This window comes from Globicephala melas, chromosome 12 (assembly GCF_963455315.2).
Source record: "Globicephala melas chromosome 12, mGloMel1.2, whole genome shotgun sequence".
In the NCBI taxonomy this organism is placed as follows: domain Eukaryota; kingdom Metazoa; phylum Chordata; class Mammalia; order Artiodactyla; family Delphinidae; genus Globicephala; species Globicephala melas.
The window spans coordinates 13,779,211-13,806,313 of record NC_083325.1 but is presented as its reverse complement, the minus strand read 5'-3'; the positions used below and the strand labels follow the sequence as shown (position 1 = coordinate 13,806,313).

Sequence of the window (27,103 nt, the reverse complement as noted above, 5' to 3'; positions counted from 1 at the left end):
GAAATGACTGCTCCCATTCTACAGAGGTGGAATCTGAGGTCTGGAGAAGTAACCAGCCCAAGGCCATACAGGTTCTTAGTGGAGGAACTTGGATTCAGTTCCAATTCGTGTGTCTTCAGACTCTGTTCTGTGGCTTGCATTCTGTACTGTTGTATTTTCCATTTAGAAAAATGAAGGACCGTAAGGATTAAATAATTTAAAGCCAGTCTGTAAACCAGACCTCTAATGTAAGCCTTTTCTGTTAAACAATTCAGATAAGCAATAACTCAAGTCTTTCTCTGTATGTTATGGGATTTTGTGTACGTGTCCATATAAATTTCCTAAAATAAATTGTGTCATTTAGGATTAAGTTTTGTTTACAAGTAACAGAGACCCAAAATACCAATGCCTTAAACAAGAATGAAGTTTATTTCTCTCACACAGAAATCGGAGGTAGTAAGCCATCCACTGCATATGTGGTAGCCGTGTGCCGTGAAGCTCTTAGGGACCTCGGCTGCTTGTAGCTCTGCTGTTTCTAAGGTGTCCCTTGTCCACATGGTCCAGGATAGCCCAAACCCCAGCTAGACATTTTGTATTACAGGAAGGGGCAAAGAGTATATACTTATGTTTCACTGGCCAGAACTTACATCTTGCAAAGCCATGTCCAGCTTTATTCCGTATGGTTATGTGCCCAGCTAAAATTTGGGGTTTTACTATTATAGAAAAGGAGGAAGAATGATGCTGGGGCTCAGTCATCAGTCTCTGCCAGAGAAATGCATGGTAAAAAGAAATTATCTTTAGTGATTTGCCTCACATTTTATAATGTAGAATACGCTTGTACCATATCTCTTTATTCTGATTACTGCTAATGAAAGTTCTTTCAATTTTTTCAGGAATCTGGTCTTTCTGTAGACCCGAGCCAGAAAGAACCATTTGTGGAGTTAAACCGAATATTAGAAGCGTTAAAAGTCCGAGTTCTGAGACCTGCTCTGGAGTGAGTTACTGAGTTTGTTTTCTTTTAAGTACTTTGAGAGAACTCTGTAAGAAAATGGAATCAGAAAACACGTTAGAGATTTTGAGATTATATATATATCTCACCTGGGGTAGACTTCAGAGGCATCAAGGGAGAATTATTTTATTTCTTTTAGCGAAGTGAGTTTGGGGGATATGCAATATGAGAAAATGGTTAGGGCTTATTTCACTTATCAGTTGGTCTGAATTCCCATGAGAGAAGAGGGTTTCCTCTAGCTAGGCTATACCTCCGCTTTAGACTAGCTTTATAACTGAAGGACTGTTGTTCAGATGGTCTGAGTTTGATATTTGAACTTCCATAATGTTCTGGGTTCACTGCTTGCATTCTAAAAAAAAAAAAAAAAAAAAAAGCAGTTTAATTGGTTATTGGAACCAAGTGGTATACGTAAAGAGAACAAATATTGTTATGGAGTTTTACTCTAATTGCCGTCATAAAATAATTCACTGTGAACTGGTCATTGATGTGAATTATATGAAATTACTGGGTTAGCTCTGATAAATATTATCCTAGTACAGAGTCAGCAGAGTTTTTCATAAAGGGCCAGGTAGTAAATATTTTAGGCTTTGCAGGCCACATAAGGTCTCTGTTACATATTTTTCTTTATTTTATTTTACAACCCTTTAACAATGTAAAAAAACTGTCTTGACCATCTGGCATACAAAACAGGCAGCAAGTCCTGTTTGGCCGGTGGCCATAGTTTGCTGACCCCTGTCCTAGAATTTTTTAATGTGAGAATTATCAGGTTATTTGTTTTAAAAAGAAAGAAAGGGAAGGAGGAAGGAAGGAAAGTTATAAAATAAAAGGAAGAAACTGGGTGATAGAAGCAGTGATATTATTTTGAGGTCATAGCCTTAGAATCCTGGGATTTTAAAACTGGAAGTATTTGATATCGTTGTTATCAGGAAAAAAAATAGTTGGGAAGATCCTTCATGAGTTTTAAAAAATACACTTCCTTTTCCTTCTACTAACCCATTTAATTTTTCATAGGTTAGTTTTCTGTTTCTCATCATTTCTCAGTTCTTAGAAAATTTTGCAGAGTTCTAAAACCAGCCTAGGTGAACAGGCAGAGATAGAGTCCTGTGTAAATTTATAAATATCTAATTTCTGTATAAATTGTAACTATGAGGTGACTCATTTATTTTATTTTCGTTCCTGCATGTGGATTTTCTCTATTTGCGGCGAGCAGGGGCTACTCTTCGTTGTGGTGCAGTGGCTTCTCATTGCGGAGCGTGGGCTTCAGTAGCTGCAGCACACGAGCTCAGTAGTTGCAGCCCTAGAGTGCGGGCCCTAGAGCGCATGGGCTTTAGTAGCTGTGGCCCGCGGGCTCTAGGCCACACAGACTTCAGTAGTTATGGCATGCGGGCTCAGAAGTTGTGGCTCGCAGGCTCTAGAGCGCAGGCTCAGTAGTTGTGGCGCATGGGCTTAGTTGCTCTGCGGCATGTGGGATCTTCCCGGACCAGGGATCGAACCCGTGTCCCCTGTGTTGGCAGGCGGATTCTTAACCACTGCGCCACCTCATTTATTTTAATTCTTTAAAGATGTAAACGTCACTTAAGCAGCACCACTGTGTACTATGCATATTACCTTTATAGTTTGATTTTTTTTAGATTTTATTGTGACATCCCTGTGAGATTAAATTTAATCAAGTACCTCTAATAACACCTCTTAAACAAAATATGGCAGCCATTCTTCTGTCTACTTTTTATATTCCACCTAAATGATTAAACAATTATAAAGGAGAGTGAGGGAGCCTAAATATAAAAATGTAATGGGTTTCACAGTTGTCTTATAGTGATTTAGAAATAACATATGAGTTGTTATTTGAGGTAATAGTCATTTATCCATTAATTTCTCAGGTTCATCATCAAACTTTTATTGAGTGCTTATGTACCAGAGACTGTGCTGAGTATTTGGACTGCCTTAGCCCTCAAAATTCTCAAGGCTTGTTCCTTTTGGAATGAAGAAAATTCATAAGACCCTTTTAACTTTGGGCTTTTTCTGTAAGATCTAAGTTTCTGACTGGTAACTATGGCATATATATCAATGATTTCTGTAAATGTTTTCTGTTATTTGTAGCCTCAAGCAGTGCCTCTCGGGCAAAGGGAGGACTCATTCCATCCACTTGGCACTAACAGTGGAAACTACTGTACAGCAGTCCCTCGGTATCCGTGGGGGATTGGTTCTAGGGACCCCTGTGGATACCAAGATTCATGGATGCTCAAGTCCCTTATGTAAACCGGTCTGGTAGCCTTGCCTCTCCGTATCCACGGCTGCGGAACCTGCAGAGGCCCTCCATACCTGCAGGTTCCGCAACTGTGGATTCGGAGGGCCAACTGTACAGTAGCAATTTTCTCCTTTCGCTTTTCTGGGAATATTGCCATGTTAAATATCTGCATATGGGGATGTAGTCATAGTTATAGTTGTCTCTTTAGGAGTGCTTATTATATGCCTAGCATTGTTCTAAGCATTTTATTTGTATTATTTTATTCAATCCTCATAATAACCCCGTGAAGTAAGTACTGGGTTTACAGAGGGGGAATTGAGCCTGGAAGTTGCTCCATGAAAAAAAGGATATGGAGTCAAAAGGTCAGTCGAGGAAAGCTTCACATGGAATTCCCTAATATTCTCCTGTAAGAGAGTCACTTTAGAAGTAAGGGAGAAAGAGAAAAACAAATAGCGTATTAATATTGCTTACATGTGGAATCTAGAAAAACGATACAGATGAACTTAGTTGCAAAGCAGAAATAGAGACACAGATGTAGAGAACAAGCATATGGACACCAAGGGGGGAAGGGGGAGGTGGGATGAATCGGGAGATTGGGATGGACGTGTATACGCTATTGATACTATGTGTAAAATAGATAACTAATGAGAACCTGCTGTACAGCACAGGGAACTCTACTCAGTGCTCTGTGGTGACCTAAATGGGAAGGAAATCCAAAAAAGAGGGGATACATTTATACATAGAGCTGGTTCACTTTGCTGTACAGTAGATACTAACACAACAGTGTAAAGCAACTATATTCCAGTACAAGTTAATTAAGAGAAATGAGAGATTCACTTTAGCATATTAGAGGGGCCATCAGCAGTCCTACGGTAAAGAAACTCATTTAACTTTGTAAAACCCAGTGTTTCCCATGCGTATTTAACCAGACTCCCTGTCTCCTAACACCTATTAAAACTCACAAAATTGGTGATCTGTAGAACATAAGTTTGGAAAATCTTAGTTTAACAGAAATCTCCATTACAGAAACTCAGACTTCTCCAATTCTTGCCTATTGGTGGATGCAAAGCAAATACTCATTCAACATATTTTATGGGCAAGGTATGGACAATTCACTGTACTCAACTTGTACCAAAAATTTAAAAATGTGGGACATGAGTTTCAGGGATTTTGGTTCAGATACACAGTGGAAAATCTTTCATATTTCATGTGTGGCATCTTCTTTTGTACCTGCTGGGGGGTACAGAAACCACCGTGGAACCACCCGAGAGAGAAAGCAAAAGGTGAAAGCCTGCAGCAGTTCTCGAGGCAGCCTAGGCAGTTGAGGCAGCGGCCAACCAAAAAGATTAATGTGGATAGAGGTCATGGAAGGCCTAGATGAGAGGGAAGTCTGGTGAGCATTACCTGTTAATCGCAACTAATAAAAGACGGTGGAAAAGAAGTGAGTAAGGAATGGTGACATGGCAGAGAGAAGCGGCAGAAGAACAGCTAATTATATATACAGATCTAGTCAGGACCCTGCCTACTCTTTTGTTCCTGCCCCTGTATTTCTGAGTTTGTGTACAGATTTTTCTCCTCATCCAGATCACTTTATCTGTTTTTTGAGTTCCTCTTGGCATCTAGCATAGTGCTTATTTCTTAGCAGGCACTCAATAAAAGATGGAATAATTTGAAGGAGAACTTTGAACAAACATGACCTCCTCCTTCATGTGGCAGATAGAAGCAAAGCCAAAAATAACTGGTGTCAACAAAAGAATAACAGTAACTTACTCTGAGGAGATGGAGAAAATTAGAAAAATAGAAACTGTCTGTAACTCTGTGCCAGTTACTGACGTTTTGAAAGTGCTGTCTCGAGGGGAAGCTGCTTGGTTGCCTTCCTAAAGGTGTTTCAAAGAGTAATCCTGCCTTGGTGGATTTGCCGCAGTCTAGAATCTGACTCTCAACCTTGCAGACTTGGGAACCTGTTTTTTTTCAATACCCAGAGCAGGCCCAGGGGCCTCATAGCACTTGTTTAGAGGAATTTGCAGTTCTATTTGCAAAGTCTCAGTAGAATGCCATTAAGAGAACAGAAACTAACTGAATGATTATAAGAGAGAGATGTTATAGAATTTTTCACAGAAGAAGAGAGAAAAACTATTTCATTAGTCTAGATCACTGCAGAGTTTTCAATTAGACAGGCCATGAACAGTATCAGGCAAGCTGTTGAAGTATGAGAGGAATCCCATCTCTAAGCCTAGCGATTAGGTGAGGCTAGAAATAAAAACCACAGAGGAATGTGAGGTGAGCTTGCCATTGTGGTTTCTTGGTGCTGTGTGTGAACGGTGCGTCTGAGGAGAAGAAAATGGTTGCTGGACTTAGAGAAATTGTGGTATCAGTGCATAAAACACAATTTATAAGCAGAGAAGGGTTTTAGAAAGTGAAAATGAAGGAAGCAAGCCAAGGTGCCTGGTCATAGAGCCTTGGCCGCCACTGGCAAAGAGGGTGACCGGGATTACGCTGTTTCTGGTGTCTGTTTTCTCGTTGTTAGTTTTGTCTTCCTGTAGGCAGGCAGTCTTGCTGATTCAGGCATTTTTAATAGCTACATAGAACCACAGAATGAAGACTCTGATAGATGTACTTTTGGAGAAGAGGAATCAAGGTTTGAACAAGTTGGGTTTCCCTCCCCCAGTCTGAGGGGGTTCTGTTTTGTCTTGTTTCTTTTTTTGTTTTGTTGTGTCCCAGGGGTTGTTAATTCTGAAAGGGCAGAAGAGCTGAGTTGAGGGGTATTGTTTTAATTCACGGGGACCATGCACTAAGTCTGGTGGAGAGAGCGACTATTAAAAAGAAGCTAATTGAAAATGGAAAGAGGTGCCCAGTGGCAAGAACACAGAAGAGAAAAAAGCACAATGGAATATAAAGGCCAAAGGGGAAAAAATATCTGGGGTGAGGACATCATTTTCTGTTGTCTGTTCTCTGTTTGTTGCTGGCAAAAGTCTGTATGAGGTTCCAAGACAGTAGGTACTCCTCAGGAAGAAGAAGAGACATGGCCATCTCTTACCTGGATCCCTCCTCACTAGGGACCTGGGCATTACTGGAGATGAGTGGGCAAGCTACGACTATAGAGAGGTTAAGAATCTTCTTTTACAAAAAGGGAAAATTGAAAGAAACTGTCACTGAGATTAAGTGTTTAAAAGAATAAGGAGTTGAACTAGGCCAGGAGGGGGAACTAAAGGGACTCTAGAATTTGTTCTTATAAAATGCTGAACGGTTATTAATTTAAGCTTATCAAAAACTTGGTTTTGTGGTGGGAAACTAGCAGTAAATAAGGCAAAGTCATATTTAAGTACTTTATTAAAAAATCACGGGCTTCCCTGGTGGCGCAGTGGTTGAGGGTCCACCTGCCGATGCGGGGGACGCGGGTTCGTGCCCCGGTCCGGGAAGATCCCACATGCCGCGGAGCGCCTGGGCCCGTGAGCCATGGCCGCTGAGCCTGCGCGTCCGGAGCCTGTGCTCCGCAACAGGAGAGGCCACAGCAGTGAGAGGCCCGTGTACCACCGAAAAAAAAAAAAATCCCTAATCTATAGAACTGTGCTGTGCAATGCAGTGGCCACTTGTCAGAGGTAGCTATTGGGTATGGCCGCCAAGCCCTGTGTTACTAAGAACCTCATGTAAAGTTGAAGGTATGATTCAAACGTGAAACACGGTAGTTCGTGTGGTTTCTTAAACAGCATGGAAGGAGGACAGAGATCCACAGCAACTCTGAGATGAGTAAAACGTTAGTAGTTCCAGCGATGGACTCAACTCATATCTGAATTGCCATTTGAAAATATCCCAGAAATCCAATGCTAGCTATCCTAAAGCAAAGTGATAGGGTTCTTCACTTTTCTGGCTGAATTCCAGTTTCTGGATTTTTTAAGCACTTGATTCGGTCACCAGTAACATTCAGCCAGTCCACACCTGTGGAGTAAACGCATGTCACTCATTTCCCTGAGCTTCAGCCTGTACCCCCAAGAAGATAGCCCCAAGGTAGACTAGAAGAAGAAGGTATTTGTAAGCCTTTTTAAAACGCTGTGAAAGGTTGTAGTGGAGTGTGCCGTAGGAACTGGAGAGAGGCATTTTTATTCACTATTATCAGAAACAGATCCCAGCCCAGGCTGGCAGAATGGTGAGAGGAGAGATAAACAGACCAGTGCTGTCAGTTAGGTTTCTGGGAAAGAACAGCTAGCTCTGAAGGTAGAATCTTGTTTTAATTATTTTTGGATTAATATGGAAATTCTAAACATGGAGCTAACAATGGGCCAAGTTTTTCGGAGGCCTGACGCTGAAGATAATTAATGCTTCATGTTTCTGTGGGATAATTGCGTCGATACGGGTCGCTTCTGACTTAATCACCTAAGTAAGTAGGATTGTTTTGGGGTCTTTTAATGGAAGAGGCCCAGAAGTTCTCTCTACTAGTCACTGCAGTGGCAGTGAGCAGAGAGAATTGTGACATGGTGACCTTATTGGGTGTCATTGTTCTGGTCTCCGGTGTTTCTCTAAACAAGGAATGGTTCCAAAGCTGGCGTTGCTCTTGTGGCACACATTGGAGATGTGGGAGCAGAATTTATTTTAGAAACCACAGTAAAGCTAATAATTTACCTGAATGTTTACATGTAGCTTGCTGGTTGTAGTATAGTGATCGTTCGTTTTTTAAAAATTAAAAATCAAAAGTTTTCTGCTAGGAACGCCATTAGCCAGAACACAGCACCCCGTTCACTTATTAACTGTTCTTTGTCTTTCCGTCACATGTCTTCTAGTGCTTTGTAGACGAGTGGATGCAGTTTTTGGTGCCGATTGTAGTTTTGCGCTTTTGCAGTCTCGTGTGCTTTGTTGGTTTTGGATTTGTTGTTATCAGGTTAATTAAGGTCTGTTCTACCCCTTATTCCTGCTCAGTGAATCACACAGTCCAATATTCAGTGTGAACTTCTAGCGAAGACAACTTCAAAAAATTTTGAAGGGGATTAACTGGTACATGCTGATTCCCACAGAGTTGGTTCTATAAAAATCAAAGCAGCAGTGAGTATTACATGGAAATGCCCAAGTAACTCTTTTAAATGTAATTTTCTTACTAATGACTTTGGAGAACGTTAAGCCTATCCCCTCAGTAAACTCATGTTAAGTAGCTTATTATTGTCTGTGCCAGTCTCCCGGCTCAGTGCTTCTACGAGCGCCCTCATTTAATGCCCATAACCCTCTGAGCTGCCCCCGCTTTACAGTAAGGAAACAGACTTGAGAGCATTAAGTGACAGACTGCCCCGATTCACCCCACAGAGCCAGGATTTAAAGGGCCATGCATGTTTGGCTCTATTAACCTGTGCCCTGTATCACTGTACCCCATGCAGAGTAGAAGGGGCACCGAGCTGAGCAAGGCAGAGCCCCTGCTTTAAGAGGCCAGAAACTGTCCTACCAAGTAGATTGTGTGTGAAGAGCTGGGAGAGGTTCAAATAAAGAACCTCTCGAGTTCTGTGGATGGAGAGATGAGTAGGGAACTTGTAGAAAATATGGTCATTGAGCCTGGGCCTTGAATTTTTCAATTCCGTTCTCAGCTACTCAATTTGTTTGATTGTACTATTGTAAAAATGTAACTAGCACCTGCACTGGGAGATAGGACCATGGCTTCTAATTTCATAGAAGGAACAAGTCCTCTACCTGGACCAGCTTTCATTCACCTGGACACATCACTGTTGATGGTGCTGCATATCGCTACATCAGGTTGTCTGAATCTGTTTGCATGTTTTTCTTGGCCTGCACCTCTCTCTGCCTCCATTCTGTTCTGAAGAGGCCTCTTATTTCCCTCCTTTAATTCTTTATACCACATGGCAGATGCCTCTAATTTACCCTGTTGGCCAGCCACCGTGTTCTTCACCTTCCCTGTGCTGCCTGTCGGCATCCACCTCTTGGTTTTCCAGCCTTCCCTCTTAGAAACAAGAGTGGCGGGGCAGAGATCTCGGTGATGACAGGCCCCGTTCCCAAGCTTCTTTCTCCATTGTATCACTCTGGGCTGTCTTTGCCTTTATAAAGTAACCTCCTGCCTCTGAGAGCCTTATGTTTTTCCTCTCCTATTTCTTTTCTCTGTTGAACCGATGGACAGTTCTCTCTGCACGATTCCAGTGTGCCCAAATTTCATTTACCACAGTTTAGTTAAATAACACCAATTCCCCAACAACAGAGTTCAGATTTCAGTCACCATGAAGTATTGTGAGTAATTGCATAAAATGAAAACTTCTCTGCCAGCTCTTCAGTCCACAGATACATAATAACACATGTGCATCGTGATCACGACTGGTCACCTCACTGCTTTTTCAGTCTGTTGGTGATTGGTCACAGTGCAATTCATTTCACCCTCAGACAGCAAAGGTGTGGTTGTATTGCTTCCTTGCCTCTGCTGATAAGCCCACATGACACATTACAGAAATGGATCATTGAAAGAGGGACTTGGTCCACAAAGATGAATTGCTAGAAGTGAAACTGAATGCCTTGAGGAAGATTTGAAAATGATGACAGCAAAGTGAAGCTAGGACAAGGCCTGGGCCTCCATGAAGCTATGGTACACTGCATATTGAAAAGTCCTATGAATGTCAAAACCAAGGTTAAAGTCGCTTCAACACCTTTTAATTTAAATCGCACTGGGAACAGAAAGCTGCTTGTGATTTAAATGATGGCGCATTTACTTCTACTTTGTTTGTACAAACAAACGAAACAAACCAAAACACCTCCCATCAGTTTGGCTAACTTTCAGGCCAAAGTGCTTAAGTTATTAGTTGCCTCATTGAAAGAAAACAGTTTAAAAAGGAGATTGAGGAAGGACTTTACTGTCAATAAAGGATGGTTTCAGCATTTCAGAAATCATCGTGAATCGACTAACGTTAAACTGTCTAGGGAGGCTGCTAGCGTGGATAAGAAAGCTGCTGTGAAATTCGTACCCAGATTCCAAAGATTAGGTAAGGCAGGTGTTAACGATGGTTGTCCAGAGAGACAACCCCATCAAGAACTTACACAACTAGAGATGTGGGACCACGAAGTGATCATGAAGGATATCAAAATAGATGAACTCTCTCGTTAGGAGGCAACACAGAGTGTTAAACCTATACTCACCTGGCTGGTTAACTGTGGCCCAGGAATTAGGGTCAAGAAAATACAAACATGGGGGCCCGGGTACAATCCTGGGGATGAGGGAGAGGCCGCATCAGCAAGCGTTTCACCCTAACGCTTAAATGTGCTTTTACGTGTCTGCGGGGCTAAAAATGGGATAGAACAGCCTTAGCTTAGAAAATGACATTTTGCCAGAGAGGGAGGAATTTAGAAATGTTTATTCTAATCCCTGGCCTTGTGAGATTTAAGCTCAATATACTATTCAGAAGTTAAATGAAGATAATACAGTGTTTCAGAATAGAATGACAAGAAACATGACCCTTGAGAAACACGGGAAAACTTGTATTCTATGAATTTAGGTTTTGCATTCTCCCTACACTCTCTGCAGCTCTTTTTTGTAATCGGTATCTACTTTTCTAAGAATATTGTAGGAGGACAGCAATTAGCAATGCTAGTTTTTCCTGATTATTTTGTAGCCCTGTCTATAGCAATATTTGAAAGTGTGTCAAAATAAATTCAAGGTGTAAATTAGGAATTACATTGTCTAAATGCCTCTCCAAGTTTAAAAATGAGGTATATATATCTATAGCTTGAAAAGCTTGAATTTCTAATTCATAGCCTGAATTACTTTTAACAAAAGTAATTTGCAATCACCATTAGCTCTTTGATGAAAAAAGAAAGTTAAGAAATTTTGTTTAGTTTTACATTAGCTAAAAAAAGTTAAGTATAAAAATAAGTAATATATGTTCATTATAGAAAACTCTCCTTTTTTTTTTGCGGTACGCGGGCCTCTCCCGTTGCGGAGCGCAGGCTCAGCGGCCATGGCTCACGGGCCCAGCCGCTCTGCGGCACATGGGATCTTCCCGGACCAGGGCACGAACCCGTGTCCTCTGCATCGGCAGGCGGACTCTCAACCACTGCGCCACCAGGGAAGCCCAAATTCTTCTATCTTAAAAATCACTGTCATCTGGACTGCTATTAGCTGCTGTTCATCGCTGTGTCCTCCTGGGTGTTTTTAGCCCCCTGGTGCTGCTCTAATAGCTGGTGCCCTATTCCAGTGAGTCATAATCCACACTGTAGCAGTTGATGTGTGAATCCAACTTTCCTAGAGTCATTCCTGTTAAAAATTTTGGCGAGTGGAATTTTTTTTTTTCCTATATATCACAACTTTTCCTCCCCTTTAACACTGTATCATGAACATTTGCCTATAAAAATAGAGTTTTTCCTCCTTTGTGAGTTGCCCACTTAAGGACTTTGCCCTTTTCTGTTGGTCTTCATCGTTTACTAAAGTTTGTAGTTACTCTCTGTTAGTTCCCTTCTTTGACTCTTGCAAACGCTTGGATATATACCTCATTATCAGAAACTGAAAAAAGAAAAGGCTCACTGCCTTTCTTTACTTGGTAGTAGGAAAACATACTCATGTTTTTATGAGTTAGAATGGAGTAGGAAAAACTTTGGTAAGTGATCTGATTTAAATATGCTTGCTTGGACCTGGAAGTCGGGAAGGTACCTGACAGACTGGAGACGGGCAGATGCACAGTACTTTTGGTACTGGCGGCTGGTGTTGGGCATTCATAAAAGAGAGCTGCTGGAGGTACCTGGTTGGTGTCACCAAGTCTCCAGACTTGGTGTTGCAGCCAGACTGCATTAATCTTAGTGCCACGTAAGGATCCAAGACTTACTTAAATAAATTTAAGCAAATATTTCCAAGGCCCAAGTGATTATTATTTTTAAAAATCACATTGATTTTGAGGTCAGAGAAGCTTCATGATTTGACTCTAAGACGTGGATGTATCAACAAGTTGATTCGAATATTCATATGCATGTGCAGACCTTTTTGGGAAGGACAGGATCCAGTGAAAGTGCTGCTTCATGAAATCTAATCCCAGTCAACTGATTCATTATGAATAACTCGAAGCATTTTACTCTTGTAGTTTGTGGAGTAACTCAGTGTTTATATTCGTACCCAGTAGTTCAGATTCTGAGGGTCCTTAGTGAATCGGGTTAGGTGGGGAATATTTGTCCAACTAAAGATCAGATTAAAGAAGAATGATACTGACACCTTCTACATCTTAATATGTTTAAAGAAGTGAAGCAGTGTTTCTTACCACTTGCTTGCAAATCTGATTTTAACAGCTGTCTGATAATGCTTTTCTGCTTTAGTGCTCACCTTTAACTGGTAGTCCCAGCTCAAGGTTATTCCAACTGTTTGTACTCTATTATTATTATTTTTTAATTTTTTTTTTTTTTTGCGGTACGCGGGCCTCTCACTGCTGTGGCCTCTCCCGTTGCGGAGCACAGGCTCTTCATGCGCAGGCTCAGCGGCCATGGCTCACGGGCCCAGCCGCTCCGCGGCATGTGGGATCTTCCCAGACCGGGGCACGAACCCGTGTCCCCTGCATCGGCAGGCGGACTCTCAACCACTGCGCCACCAGGGAAGCCCCAACTGTTTGTACTCTAGAGGCCTGCGTCACTGTACTTTGGATGATTCAAAACTGCATGTTGTTCTTTCCCTCATTAGCACTGTTTGTACAAATCTTTTTGGTGCTGTGTGTTGACACTGTATGTTATTTACACAGCTTTATCTGCCTGATTAGACTGAAAGCATCTTGAGGGTAAATACTTATGATTACTGTTTTTAATCTCAAAGCACGTATGGCACCAGATCTTGCACCAGTGAAAGTTTAAACATAGATGTTCCCCTTCAGCATCTTGTGTTTCATTTATAACATGCCAGTTTAACAGGAAAAGAGTAGTGGATCTAGGCAGTCAGTAGTCAATCTCATGGCTGACACCTGCTTCATAGTGTGGCCTGGTACAGTTCCAGATATGTCAGAGACAGTCTTGTCTTGGTGTTAAACCTTATTAAATATGTAATTGTCATCTAACTTAATATGTTTTCTTTCTTTCACTGGCTGCAAAGCATCTTTAGGTATAGTTTGTTTACTTTCTTTACGAAAGTCTCTGGGCCTAGGGCTTGATGTTACCACTGACTTCCACGAGATGGCAGACTAAACCCATTTTTTGGTGTTAGGTGTTTGAAACCATTTTTAACACACATGCTCGTGCTCTTAATTACTGTTAAAAATCTTTTTTGAAAAAAAAAAAATCTTTTTTGCTTTTTCTTTAGATGGGCGGTATCAAACCGAGAAATGCTCATAGCCCAGAACAGCTCCTTGGAATTTAAGCTGCACAGGCTCTATTTTATTAGCTTGTTAATGGGTGGAACTACAAATCAACGAGAGGCATTACAATATGCGAAAAATTTTCAGCCATTTGCCCTGAATCATCAAAAAGGTGAGTCTAGCGTCAGCTGTTTTTAATGGTTGGAACAGGACCATGGCCGCCACTGGAATTTAAGTTTATCTTAACTAGATCTAATACACATTTGCTAATAAACTGAAACAATTGTAGATGATAAATCACTTACTAAACAAAGCTTCTTGGCTGGCCCTAGAACAAAAGTAAAGCATTAAAGCCTCTTAGTTGAAAAGTCAGAGAGAGACATTGCATTTTGGGGGATTCTACATTAACCTAAGAGGAGACAGAGAAAACGTAAAGTATGCCCTTGCATCCCCCCACCGTACTGCTGTTATGGCCACGACAGAGTGTCTGAAGGTGCAACAGGGCAGCAGCAGTTACTCCCAGGTGTCAGTGTAGAGGGACTGACTAGTTTTACAGCCAAAGATATGTGATGACCCCATTTATGACATTATTATTACTTCTGTAGATAATGGTAATTATACTATGCTGTGTATAAATTATAAGTTCAGTATTTAGTGCGTCCCTTTTCTTCTTCTTTTTCTCTGTGCTGTTTCTTTAATAGAAACCAAGCTTAAGTACCAGAATTTTAAAAGACATTGTCAGTAAGTTATTTTATGCCATGTCAGCTGGGGGAATTCTTGCCTTTTTCAATGTATTGCCTGACAGCTCTGTTTCAGGTGTGATCATCACACCTCCAAATTGCTTCTGCTTTTGTTTAGACATTCAGGTTTTGATGGGAAGCCTCGTGTACCTGAGACAAGGGATTGAGAACTCACCATATGTTCACCTGCTTGACGCAAACCAGTGGGCTGACATCTGTGACATCTTTACACGGGATGCCTGTGCCCTCCTGGGGCTCTCCGTGGAGTCCCCGCTCAGTGTCAGGTATGGAAATTGTCCTGTTACTGAAATCTGCGTTGCATTGGTTAGTTCTGCTTAATTTGTTGTCTAGTTCTTGACGTTTAAAGCTGAGAGAACATGTGTCTTTCTGAAGAGTACAGTTGGTATTTCAAGAGATCGTCACAATTGGCAGTGACCTAGTTCTAAGTGTGGTCTGTGATCCTTTGGGGGGTCTCTGAGAGCCTTTTCCACTGTGTTCACGTTGTGGGGTAAACTGCTCCAGCCTTAGCACAGATCGGGGCAGTGGTCCCAAACCCCACAAGGACTGGCTGTATTCCTCATCCACCACACACTTGCAGATATTTTAATTTTACTTAAGACTGTTCTTGACAAAACGTTAAAAGTCACTCACTTTATTAAATTTCGACCTTTGAATATACATCTTTTTAACATTCTGTGTGCCCAAATAGGAAGCTCAGATAAAGCACTTCAGCTCATGCCAAATCATGAGACAGTATGATGATTGTCTCAAGAAAAAGCATCTGTATAATGTTTGAGTTATGAGCTAAAAACTAGTTGCTTTTTTCCTGGAACACAGTTTTCACTTGAACACAGTTTTTACTTTTACATCTTAGAAGACAGACTGTAGTTACTCAGACTCAGGTTTTTAGGAGATATTTATTCAGATGAATGAAGTAAGCTTGTCGCATCAGGGAAAGCAACTGGTGGTATCTTTTGCTCCAGTGGTAAAATTCAAGATTGTAAGCTAAAATAGAAAGTTGGGAAAACTTGAACCGACCACTGTAAGCTTGACAGTTCCCCAATGCTTAAAGACATTTCTGATGAGATTGGTGGTAATAATAATGAATTTGAATTTTTTGATATTACATAATGAAATGTGCTAACACTTGGAAGATCAGTAAGATCTCACAAAATCATGCATGAGTAAAAGATTCATTCAGAGTCTGAGACCATTGGGTTTTAGTGGAGCAGGGTACGAAAAGTACAATGGCAAGGATTCACATTCCACTTTCCAACCAACATTTAAAAAAACTAGTACTTGTTGGGACTTCCGTGGTGGTCCAGCGGTTAAGACTCCATGCTCCCAATGCAGCGGGGGGAGCGGGGGCTGGGTTCAATCCCTGGTCAGGGAACTAGATCCCGCATGCCACAACTAAAGATTCCACATGCTACAACTGAAGATCCCGCGTGCTGCAACCAAAGACCCGGGGCAGCTAAATTCAAAACAAAACAAAACTACTATTTGTTGAATTTTGGTGTGGCATTAAAGAAGACTATCCACGGTTACCTGAAAAGGTGGTGTAAGTGCTACACATCTGTGCGAGGCTAGATTTCTTTCACTTACTTCAACCAAAAGAATACATTGCAACAGATTGAATGCAGAGGAAGTCGTAAGAATCCAGCTGTCTTCTGTTAAGCCAGACATTAGAAAGATTTGTAAAAACGTAAAACAATGCTGCTCTTCTCACAGGTTTATTTTTGGTTTGGAAAATACAGTTATTTTTTGTGAGACTGTTAGTTATAACATGTTTTTTATTTTTAAGTGAATTAATCAATATTTTAATTCTCAGTTTTAATTTCTAATACAATAAATAATGATAGGTATAACCCACAAAATTAAATGCTCTTTGAGATCCTTAATGTTTAAGCCGGTAAAGGGGTCCTGAGATCCAAAAGGCTTAAGAACCAGTTTTAAGAAATAACTTTTTGGAGACTTCCCTGGCGGTCCAGTGGTTAGGACTCTGCTTCCACTGCAGGGGGCGCAGGTTCGATCCCTGGTCGGGGAGCTAAGATCCTACATGTGCCTTGCTGTGCAACCAAAAAAAAAAAAAAGAACCTTTTTAGCTCTTCTATTTATTTGGCTCCTCCAGTGTTTTGAATCCCTGCTACGTGCCAGGCATTGTGTGGGACACAGAGATGAATAAGGCGCAGCCTGCATTCCACAGGGGCTCCACCTGAACGGGGGAGACAGACTCGTGCAGTTAAGTGTAAGGTGTGGTGGGGCTGCAGGTCTGGTTCTCTGGGACAGACTCTGAAATGAGCGGAGACTCACGTGCAGGAAGTGTGCTGGGATCAGCTCCTGTGGGGAATGAAAGCAGCAGGGTCAGGCAGAGGGAGAAGCTGGACTGTGATCCAGTCTCACCAGAGGCCTCAGTCCACCCCTGCGGAGCTCTGGAGCTGCAGTGGCCTGTGGAGTTGTCCCAAATTGGTGCAACTTTTGTATCCTCAGGTGGAGCAGTCATCGAACGTGTCCCTGGTCAGGTCGCTTTCTCCAAATGAGGACAGTCCTGAAGGGGACTCAGTGGAGAGCTGACCGCCAGAACTTCTAGATGAGAAAGGTGCTTCTGCCCTGTACAGGGGTGATCTGGGTCTGGAAGGAACTGTGAAAGAAAATGTTTCAGAGTGTCATTAATGTTAAGAATGCCATTAATGGACTTCCCTGGTGGCACAGTAGTTGAGAATCCGCCTGCCAACGCAGGGGACATGGGTTCAAGCCCTGGTCCAGGAAAATGCCACACGCCGCGGAGCAACTAAGCCTGTGCACCACAACTACTGAGCCTGCACTCTAGAGCTCGCGAGCCACAACTACTGAAGCCCACGTGCCACAACTACTGAAGCCCACGTGCCACAACTACTGAAGCCTGCGTGCCTAGAGCCCGTGCTCCGCAACAAGAGAAGCCACTGCAGTGAGAAGCCCAGCCACTGCAATGAAGAGTAGCCCCTGCTCGCCCCAACTAGAGAAAGCCCACGCACAGCAACAAAGACCCAATGCAGCCAAAAATAAAATAAAATAAAATAATTTAAAAAAAAAAGAATGCCATTAATGACTGGTAGGCAGAGCTTATTAAATCTGGTGGTTTTGTAAACTAGGACTGTGTGTGTGCGTGCACGCACGCAAAATAGGGGGCTTTGTAATGCTTTGAATCCAATGGCCAGGGTCCTCTGCACATAGCACGGAGTCTGGAGGAGTTGACGTTTCCTAGGACCAAGCTTTCTGACACCTGGCCTGGCATTAACATTTCCTCTTCTGCCTTCCCAGTTTCTCAGCAGGTTGTGTGGCACTGCCAGCTTTAATTAATATCAAAGCTGTGATCGAACAGAGGCAGTGCACTGGAGTTTGGAACCAGAAAGATGAATTACCTGTGAGTGCCATTTTCTGTTAGTTATTACCTCTCGTGTCATTAGAAGAACGTGGATGTTAAGGATTTTAAATGCCTGTCTTGCCTTTTAGTCAGGGAACATTACTGTAGCCTTTTGACAGGGGATCTTTTATGTGTATGTAGACATGACTAAACAGTAGAAGTGGGGAGCTAGTACATTTTGGAGGCGCTAGAAGATCTTTCTTGCCATTTTGACTTAGAGTGGCAGTGACAGCTAATGAAGGAAAGCATCAGAAGTGGGGAGGGTGGATATACTGTAGCGTGTGGTATGTTCTAAGTGCAGGTGCTAAATCACTCGTACTGTGAGCTTTTTAAAATATGAAAGCAGGGAGTCCACTTGATTTAGTTTTGTCTGGAACATTGATATTTATGAGATCATGGGCTTGTGCTGGTTATATTTTTCTAATACCAATTAAAATAAGTGTATAGCTGTTAAAGGTCGTCGCAGTGACATCTGCGGTCATCAGTGGCCCTCCCGTGCTGTGTGTCCACCGTTGTCATGGACTGGGCCATGGTTTTAAATATCTGCTCCAGTCACTTGCCAGCTCTGTAACTTCTCAAAGCAGTAGTTTGTCCGTCTCTGAAATGGGGACCGTCCTTCTCTTTATGGGGCTATTAAAGGCTGGAGGTAACAGAGGGATGCTTAGAATAATATAGGACACATAGTAGGTAGTCAGGTTTTGTTGCCGTAGTAGTTATGACATGGAGCAGTAACAAAGGTCATCGTGTGTGTATGTTTCCATCAGGCCTCTGACAGTAGGCACTGAAACTTTGACGGGAATTACCATTCCTGTCTTGACTTGGTCACAGATCCTAAAGGGCCAAAATATGCATTTGGCTTTTTGCTTTTTTTCTGCCACCCCTGTGCGCAGGTTTATCTGCAATTACCCTGTTCTTCCAGCTGGTAACTGTCGGTTGGTTGCCCCAGCTTCTCAGAGATCTGTCCTGATTAAAGGCGCAGGTGCACTGCCAGTCCTGAGCGTGGTCGGGACACGAGCAGGACCCTGCATGGCTGCTGCTCATCTGAGCAAGTGAAACGAACTTGAGTCTTCACTCGCTTTGCTGAGGCAGGTGCCTGCAAGAACCTGGCAGTTTCCCAGGTGTATTGTCAGTATCTTTGACACTTGCGCACTAGAGCAAAGCACACTGAAATCTGAATTCACCCAAAGCCTGTGTGTCAGGGTGATAAAACAGTTGCGGGGAGGGCGGTGGGGGGGGATGATCTGGTCATTTTTTCTCAGGATTATTGTTACACTTTGCCACCTTTCTTGAAAGAATCTGAGCAATAGACTATTATGTTGCTACAGCCATTTTAGGTTTAAAAGGAAAAAAACAGTAAGAACTCATGTTTGTGGAGCCTCTGTGCTGTGCTAACCACTATGCTAAGGTGGTTTCATAGCTTTTGTTTTGTTCACTGCAAAGAGAGAGAGAGCTGATACAAGTGCTGTGAGCTCAGATGGATGGGTTGTGAATTCTCCTGCTGAACTTTAATTTAAAGCCCTTGTTTCAGGTAGTTTCTCTGGACAGTTACACATAAAACATGGAAAAGATCTGGATCTGAAGCCCACACAGCAGTAAACAATGTTTAGTCTGCCTTTAAAGGAATTATCACGCTGAATTGTATCACCTAGCTAAGGGTGCTGTAAAAACAGTCAGGAGTCTCGCGGGTTTACTCTTCGATATTTGCTGATGGATTTTCAAGAGCATTTGACTTCTAGAGTGTTGCCTTGCCTTTGACTCTTGCTCTCAGGCAGCAGAATTTGGTTTGATACGTAGTGTTAAAAATAATTTAGAATTGTGAGGTAATACTTTGAATCCCAAAGACTGTCCATCTTTGGTTAGTTTAGAAGAGTGCTGTAAAAAGTTACCTTCAGATGAGTAGGTTTGATAAATGTTCTTTGCTGCAGAGTACATACTGACATGTGGATGGTTTTCTGTAATATAACTTGAGCCTTTTACCTTTTTTTAAAAACAGATTGAAGTGGACCTTGGTAAAAAGTGCTGGTATCACTCAATATTTGCCTGTCCTATTCTTCGTCAGCAAACCACAGATAACAATCCACCCATGAAATTGGTCTGTGGTCACATTATATCAAGAGATGCCCTGAATAAAATGTTTAATGGTAGCAAGTAAGTGTCTGACTTTTTCAGTGTCAGTAAAAAAAAAAAAACAAAAGAGAAACAAATACTCTTTTGGAACTTAGTGGGAAGATAAGTAACAAGGATAAATAAATGTAGCTAGAATTTAGAAAGAAATAGATTTCTTAACTACTTATTTAGTTTAGTGGGTGGTATCTTTTCTCAGGCTTTATTAGTCTTTGTTCGTGAATTTATTGATTAGATTTATAACCGTGATCTTTAACTCTTAACTTTTTGGGTGGGTGGTACATTGTCATCCCAGCCCTTCCCCTCCCTTTTACACAAATGGTAGCATACTATACACTGTTCTGAACTTTGCTTTTTTTCACTTAGTGATACATCTTGGAGATTTTTTTCTGGTGTAGAAAGAGCCCTCGTTCTTTTTTAAAGCTGTAGATTATTCTGTCATATGGAAATGTGATGATTTATTTAACCGGCTCCCTGATGATGAACATTTAACTTTTGTTACTATAAAGTGAATTACCGTATCTATATGTGATTTATAAATTTGTAGAATTGTAATTCAACAGGTATATACATTTATAATTTCTATACATAATGAACCCAAACTTAAAAATACAGTCTCAAAACCCTATTTCTAGCTAAGGCAGCTCGAAAATTTCTCATTGGAGTTCATTTCAGACCCATTATGGTGAAGTCTTTCTTTTAAGAGAAGGCCCTGGAGCAGTTCATGTTCTTCCCAGAAACCCTGGGAGTGCAGGTAGGTGGTGACTTGAAGCCAGAGCTTGGTCTTGGTTCAGACCATGCTGGTTTCACGTGCCACTGCAGGGTATTGTGTGCCACGCCAGGGCACATAGGCGGCTCTGGGTAGGCTGCATGCCTTGTAGGCTTAGCAGCTGGCATCAGGGTTGCTGCATGTGAGTGGATTGTGACACCAGTACCTCTGAAAGTCATTTTGAGATAGGTATGAGCTAAACCTTGGAGAAGAAAAATTGGATTTACTTCTGAAACCCCGAAAGCAATTTTCAGAACAGTTGTCTTTGTTTTCAAAATAGTTTTCACTGATTTCCACTGAAGAAGAGCCTTGGAGTTTAGCGTCTGGCTTGGATGGTGTTTCTTTGTGACCCTTCAAAGCTTGGCTGTTACATTAAGGGAAAGCACAGTTAATCCTCAAAAGAAAACACAGACGTACGTGTGTGTGTGTGTGTGTGTGTGTGTGTGTGTGTGTAATTGTTAAAGACTCTATAACTAGATAAAAATTGAATGCTCAGTACTGATCCTGTTCCTTGATTTAATGTTTTCTTTCTTGTCTTTAGATTAAAATGTCCATATTGTCCAATGGAACAAAGTCCAGGGGATGCCAAACAGATATTTTTCTGAAGAAATAACTTTAGTTTGCAATTTGTAAGTGAAACTGAATCGAGAGAACGTTCCATTTAATGCAGCTAACCAAGGACTCCCATGTTTATATAAGCTAATGCTCCGGAAACTTTGCCAACATTTTAGTGTGTACACACTGAGGGGAGTGCTCCAGATGAATATTATCATAGGGCTTTATTATATTCTTGGTCTTCATTTCTGATCAAGTAAATACACCAGCAGTTGTCATTCAATGCAGGTTTTTGTACTTAATTATATGGTGATTTTTTTACTTTTTAAGAGCAGAAACAGAAATTTACCTTCCTGCCATGTGTTTAATATCTCTCCTGCTTTTACTTTTGTCATTCTCCTGATAACTGTAAGCCTTGAGAATGTTTGTGAAAAAGTTTTATTTCCTGTTATGTGTACATAATTAAATGAAAATTCTTCAGAAAAAGTTTGAAAAACTGAATTGTGGTTATGAAACTAATTTGCAGGGGTTATTTTGCTTAAGGAAGAGAGCTGTGATAGATTCCAAATTTGCTTTTTGATGTTTTCCTCTGCTCCAGCTCTCACCAAGTAGTCAGCAGACCTGCATCTGAGGTCTGCTTGTAGCCCCAGCAGGCTGCCTGTTATAAAATTCCATCACCAGTTTATTAGCAGGTTGGTGTGAGCAGTCTTCCACTAGAACAGAGTGGAAGCAGTACTATTGTTTCTTTGCTTTTATTGCCAAGAGGTGCTTGTTTTAAAAGAGTGTTCAATAAAACAAAATTGTGACGTTAGAAGTGTTCTTAAGTTGATATTTGCTCTCTTGGTCTTGGTAGCCCTCTTCTGTCAAATCTGCTTTCAGGACTTGGCTGTTTATATTGCGTTTGTATATCATTGCAGGCACAGTGTTGCGTGTATGTATATATATATATATGTGTGTGTGTATATATATATGTGCACCAGCATCAAACATTGTGTATCTGGAGGGGAAGAAGCATGTTCCGGTCCTAAAATGCAGTTACCAGACTCATCACTTTCAACCCTTAAACTTAGAAGCTAACAGATTTTCTGTAGTGCAGAATATGTTCATTGCTGTTTTTATATTTGAATAGTATACTGTTCAATGCCTCTCTTCTGCAAAGCATATCATCTCACTGACTGTGAATCTGTATATTATTCTCATGGATACAGATAATGATCTTTTCTCTTGTGAGGTATCTTCATTTAATGCACTGTCCAGAAATAGCCATGCGTAAGAGTCTTTCTCTGGATGCTGAACTACGTGGAAAAGACTTCTGTGGACATAATTCTGACTTAAACCCATGAAGTTACTTCATTTTGAGAAGGATGTCAAATCACCAAATACTTTGCAACTCTGTGTCGTCTGACATGGAACCAAATACCAATAGAGGAAAACTTTCATGAGAAAATGAAGAAAGAAGAAAACACAGAAGCAAAGAGAAACGTGACGCTTCACATTTTAAACTGCAGATTGACTTCGTTTGCGGGGGAGGGAGATCCCGGATTTGGTGCTAAGTTAATTGGAAACGGGCAGCATTTGCTGTAGTGTATCCTAGCCTGGCTGGTTTATCCTGAAACGTTCACCTGAGGGAACGGGGATTTGTTTGTAAAGGAAAGGGGTACTGCTTGATTGCTGTGTGTGATCAGGCTGATGGCAGGAGGTACTGTGTGCTGGGGGGCTTAGCCAGGGATCGATTGGCCTGCCGAGCCGCTCGCTGTGCCCAGCCTCCGGCTCAGCCTCATGGCTTTCCTGTTGGCACCCTCTGTCCACTAACACAGTGAAGGAAGGGAGCAGAGAGAAGCTCCCTGGACTCCAGGAGAAGGTAGAGAACTCCAGGCGACACTCTGGCCGAGGATGTAAAATTGCTTTATTATGTATTTTTTCCTTTGAATGAAACCCAGAGTGTCTTTTTTTTTTTTTTTTTACCTTTTTCTCACTAGGCCAGATGTAGTTTTAGTTTTAGTTACAACTTACTCTCACCTTTCCACCTCAAATACCTGCACGACATTTAGGCTTTACATAAGGTTGGGACAATACAGACATTGCTCCAGAGGCTGGTGGTAAATGTCTATTGGCGGCCAGACACTTCACACAGCTGGCTCAGGCCAGTTTCAAGGAGAAAATCAGGAGAGAGCTCTGCTTTGTCCCTCTCCCCGTGTTGGAAATCCTGTTGACAGTTTTCTGTGCAGCTCATGAAACTTTAGAAAGAATATGCTTTAATGGAAGCATTGGATTTTACAGCTTCCTGTGCGAGGTCCTTGTGGTCCCACTGGGCAGGGTTAGGGCCAAAAATTTGAAACTCTATTGATCTGACAATTTAACGTGCAAATGATGTCTTCTAACCTTCTTTAATTAAATGCATGGACTTCAAATTCACTGGTGACTAAATGTGAAGGAGAGAGGTGGATTTGAAGAGGCCAGACCTTAACCAAAGATGCTGAAATACAACGTGCTGTCCTTTCTGCTCTAGAAACACCTTCACCAATGGTGTCAGGACCATGTCATTACTGAGGCCGTCAGTCAGCAGTGCGGGAGGATGCGCTTCGTCGCTCTCTGCTTCCTCCTGCAAAAGGTCGTGAAAAAGAGCCAAGGTTTTTACAGTCAGACTAGTTACGTCCATTGAAAACAGAATTTCAGAGTGGTTTCTTAAATTTCTTTAGGAAACCATTTCCATTTACCAGTCATGGACAGAGTCCATGGGACTATGCTAAACCAGTAAAACCTTATCAGATTCTTAGATTCTGATGTAGAGCATCTGTGCTTTCAAGTACCATCTGAAGTGCAGTGGCTAAGGTTGTCTTTTGATCTTTTCTTCTCCTTTGTGTGATCATCACAAATGCCATTTCTGTTGCTTTAGTGGTGATGATAAGATACTTCTAATACATAAATGAACGGGTATTGGTGCCTCTTGATTTTTAAAATTTTGAAGAAAAGAGCCACCTCATATTCATAGGGTGTGTGAGTATTTTGTGGGTGAATGAGCCTTTGATTGAAACTAAGGAGATTATGAAGTAAATCTTTTGTTTTGACTTTTGTGTAGCAGCTGATGTATACAGAGACACTAAACCCCACGCCACATTTTGTGGGGGAACGAGGATCCTTTTTTCTCTCCAGGTAGTCCCACAGGTTATGCAGTTTAAGTTCAGTATATTTTACGCTGTGAGTTATTTTCCACCTCGGTGGTTTCAGCCTTTGGGACAGTAGATACTGCAAAAACCAGGAACTTTGGTTTATCTGCACAAGACAAGCTGCTGGTAGACATTAGCCCTCTGGTTTTCCAGCTCAACCTCTGATTAAGTGGATTGACAGTCAGGCTGGCCAGTCTACTTAGTCAGCTGACTCAGGTTATTTTCAGGGAAGGCATGGAGGCATGTTCGGTTAATTTCAACACTAGGATGTGTAAGGTGAAGACACAAACCAAATACCTTTAATTACTTAACTCTTCGTACATTGTCTTTGGTAACACTAGAATGCTCTGGTCTTGGGGGGATGTTAGCAAGGAACACAACAGAAGGTTTGGTGCTTCGTAAGCCTGTCCAGCTGTGGCAGGTTTTATGTAGCACGGTGGTGTTTACCATAAGCAGGTACAAACTTCATGAACTGTTCTTAACGATAATTGAATAGATACCAAAAATGGAATGACAAATGTATTTTAATAGCAGATGAGGCAATTAGTTTTAGGGCGAGTTTTTCCGCTGTTGATTCTACTTCAAGACGTAGGGAGAGAAAACAGTTTCGTTTTCAAGACATTTCCCTCTACAGTTTGATACTGTAGTGAGCATATGCTTCACTTACTTCCAAAGAGGCAGAAGCAGCTGGAACTGGCTTATAGCACATGCTTTGTTTCACGTTATGGGTGATGACCTACACTCTTATTTTAATGTTCTCCAGCAAGGCAGATGTGGGGCTCACGAGGACTTAGTGCCTGATCTTTTCTTTGGGGAAGGGGTGGGAGTGAATGTATCGGGGATGGGAGGGAAGCTAAGAGAAGAAAATGGGAGCGTGAATGAGTGTGCATGTGTCTGAAATTCACCATTACCCCCACCTGTGTCTAGCAAGGAACAGGTATTTAATGTATTTTGCTCCTGACTGCAGTGTGCATGTATTTTTTTGCCCTCCTCCATGTTTTCTAGACTTATACTAAAAGGATTCATCAAATCATCTTGTTCAGATGGCTCAGGATTGTATTTCTTTTGCTTACCCTGTGCTCTTGGGTTCTATAGTATTTCTATAATTATGTAACAATAGTGTTGCACTGTAATCTATCATATAGAGCTATATGTATGGAAAATTTTGATCAGTTTTTTTAAGAAATGTATCCTGTTTGCAAAGGCACAATAAAGTTGCATCTTATAGACTATAGGCAATAAAGCTAACAATAAACCTTATTTAACACAAACCATATTCACATTCTCTGTTCATTTGATCTTGAGAAAAGTCTAGCATATCCAGTAGTTTCAGGGATATCATTTTAACTTAAAAAGTTCTGATATATTTAATTTATAAATTTCAGACTGATATAATAGAGTTTTGGAAAACTATAAGAAATGCTTTGTTAATGTGTGTATTCCTATGTAAAACACATGGCTTCTCCTGTGTATATTTTTAAAAATTAAAAAGAAATGCACATTTGAAAAGTGTTTTGTGGAACCAGTCTGTATAAATGTGACAGGTGCCAGAGGTAGGAGGGAGGGAGTATGGAGGTAAGAGAACATCGCTGTCTGTATTTGCTGAGGGTCTGCGTGTAAAGAATTTGAGCAGATATCTTTGTCACCATCTCATCCTGTTTCTGGGCCACCGGCAGTGTGAGAAGAGGAGGAGGCTGGGCACTGTCCCCAGTTTCTAAGGGGGGAATCGGGTTAATGTTTACAGGTTCCTGCCCCTCATACTCATCCTGTGGTTGCCTGGGACCCTCTGACCGAGTGAATAGCGTGTGACGGGGAAGAGGGGCCCGGAAACAGCTCTGCCCAGGCTGCTGGTGGAGTGGGGCGTGAACACCCAGCTTTGCCGAGGAGGAACAGAGGACGAATGGTCTCGTCATCACCGTGACACACTAAGGTGGTAGAGACCAAGGATCTATTTGTGCTGCTTCTGTATATTTTCTCAGAGAGAGAGACTCATCAGAACTATATATTTAATGCTTATGTGTGGTGCGCTCTGATATTTTTTATTATTTGGTTAATGCTCGTCAAAACAATTGATTTCATGACTCTCTAAGGGGTCGGGATCCACTGTTTAAAAAAGCCTTGCATTGGGAATTCCCTGGCGGTCCAGTGGTCAGGATTCTGCGCTTTCAAGCCTGAGGGCCAAGAAGCCGCGAGGTCCGGCATGAATGGATGCGTGCGTGCATGGATGGATGGATAGATGGATGGGTGGTTAGGCAAGCCAGCCAGCCTTGCATTAAGGGACGATAGTGTAATGATCCAGTCACAAAGCTTCACTGAAATCTCCTGTCAGTATGTATGATAGAAAGTATTTTTTCTTTTTCCAAAAACCTTTTCCTTGCAGCGGGGTGTTACGCTCCCATGAGCCTTCCACGCTAGCAAATGTAATAATTCTGAACATTAGAAGCACTGCCTAAGCAAGGGCTCATGTATGTCAGGGAATTTTGTACCTCCTTAGCCATGCTTCCTTCCAGCTTAGAAAAGTGCAAAGTGCTTCAAGCTAAATACTGGCTTGTGCGATAGAATCCATTAGTAACTTAAGCAGTTGTGTGCCTGTTAAATGCAGAAAGTATTTAACATATCATGGAATGACATCTTCAGTCATTCAACATGGAATTTGTTTTTTAAGCGCCAGGCACTGGGAGGAAGCAAGTTCCTGGGCCTCCAGGAGCTTATGGACTGCTGGTAGGTGCAGAAAAGTAGAAAAGTACAAAGACCCTGTAGTGAGGTTAATTCCCACCAGTGACCTAGCTACTGGAGGATGATGGGAGAGAAGAGAAAGGAGAGATGTAATGATTTATGTGTGTGTTGGGGGGGGCGTTGGCTGCACCCCGCAGC

At 41.7% G+C, this 27,103-nt stretch overlaps 1 protein-coding gene across 2 annotated transcripts in view; it reads left to right on the top strand.

Annotated features, from left to right (window-relative positions):
• RMND5A (required for meiotic nuclear division 5 homolog A) overlaps window positions 1-25,738 on the top strand; it is a 60,801-nt gene extending 35,063 nt beyond the window's left edge. For both annotated transcript variants that reach the window (XM_030837433.3, XM_060309138.2), the window contains exons 4-9: window positions 873-973; window positions 13,477-13,643; window positions 14,330-14,495; window positions 17,512-17,614; window positions 19,608-19,762; window positions 21,049-25,738. In XM_030837433.3, the coding sequence (XP_030693293.1) occupies window positions 873-973; window positions 13,477-13,643; window positions 14,330-14,495; window positions 17,512-17,614; window positions 19,608-19,762; window positions 21,049-21,112 (756 nt within the window). In that variant the 3' untranslated portion in view covers window positions 21,113-25,738. The remainder of the gene's footprint in view (window positions 1-872; window positions 974-13,476; window positions 13,644-14,329; window positions 14,496-17,511; window positions 17,615-19,607; window positions 19,763-21,048) is intronic.
• The last annotated feature ends 1,365 nt before the right edge of the window (window positions 25,739-27,103 follow it).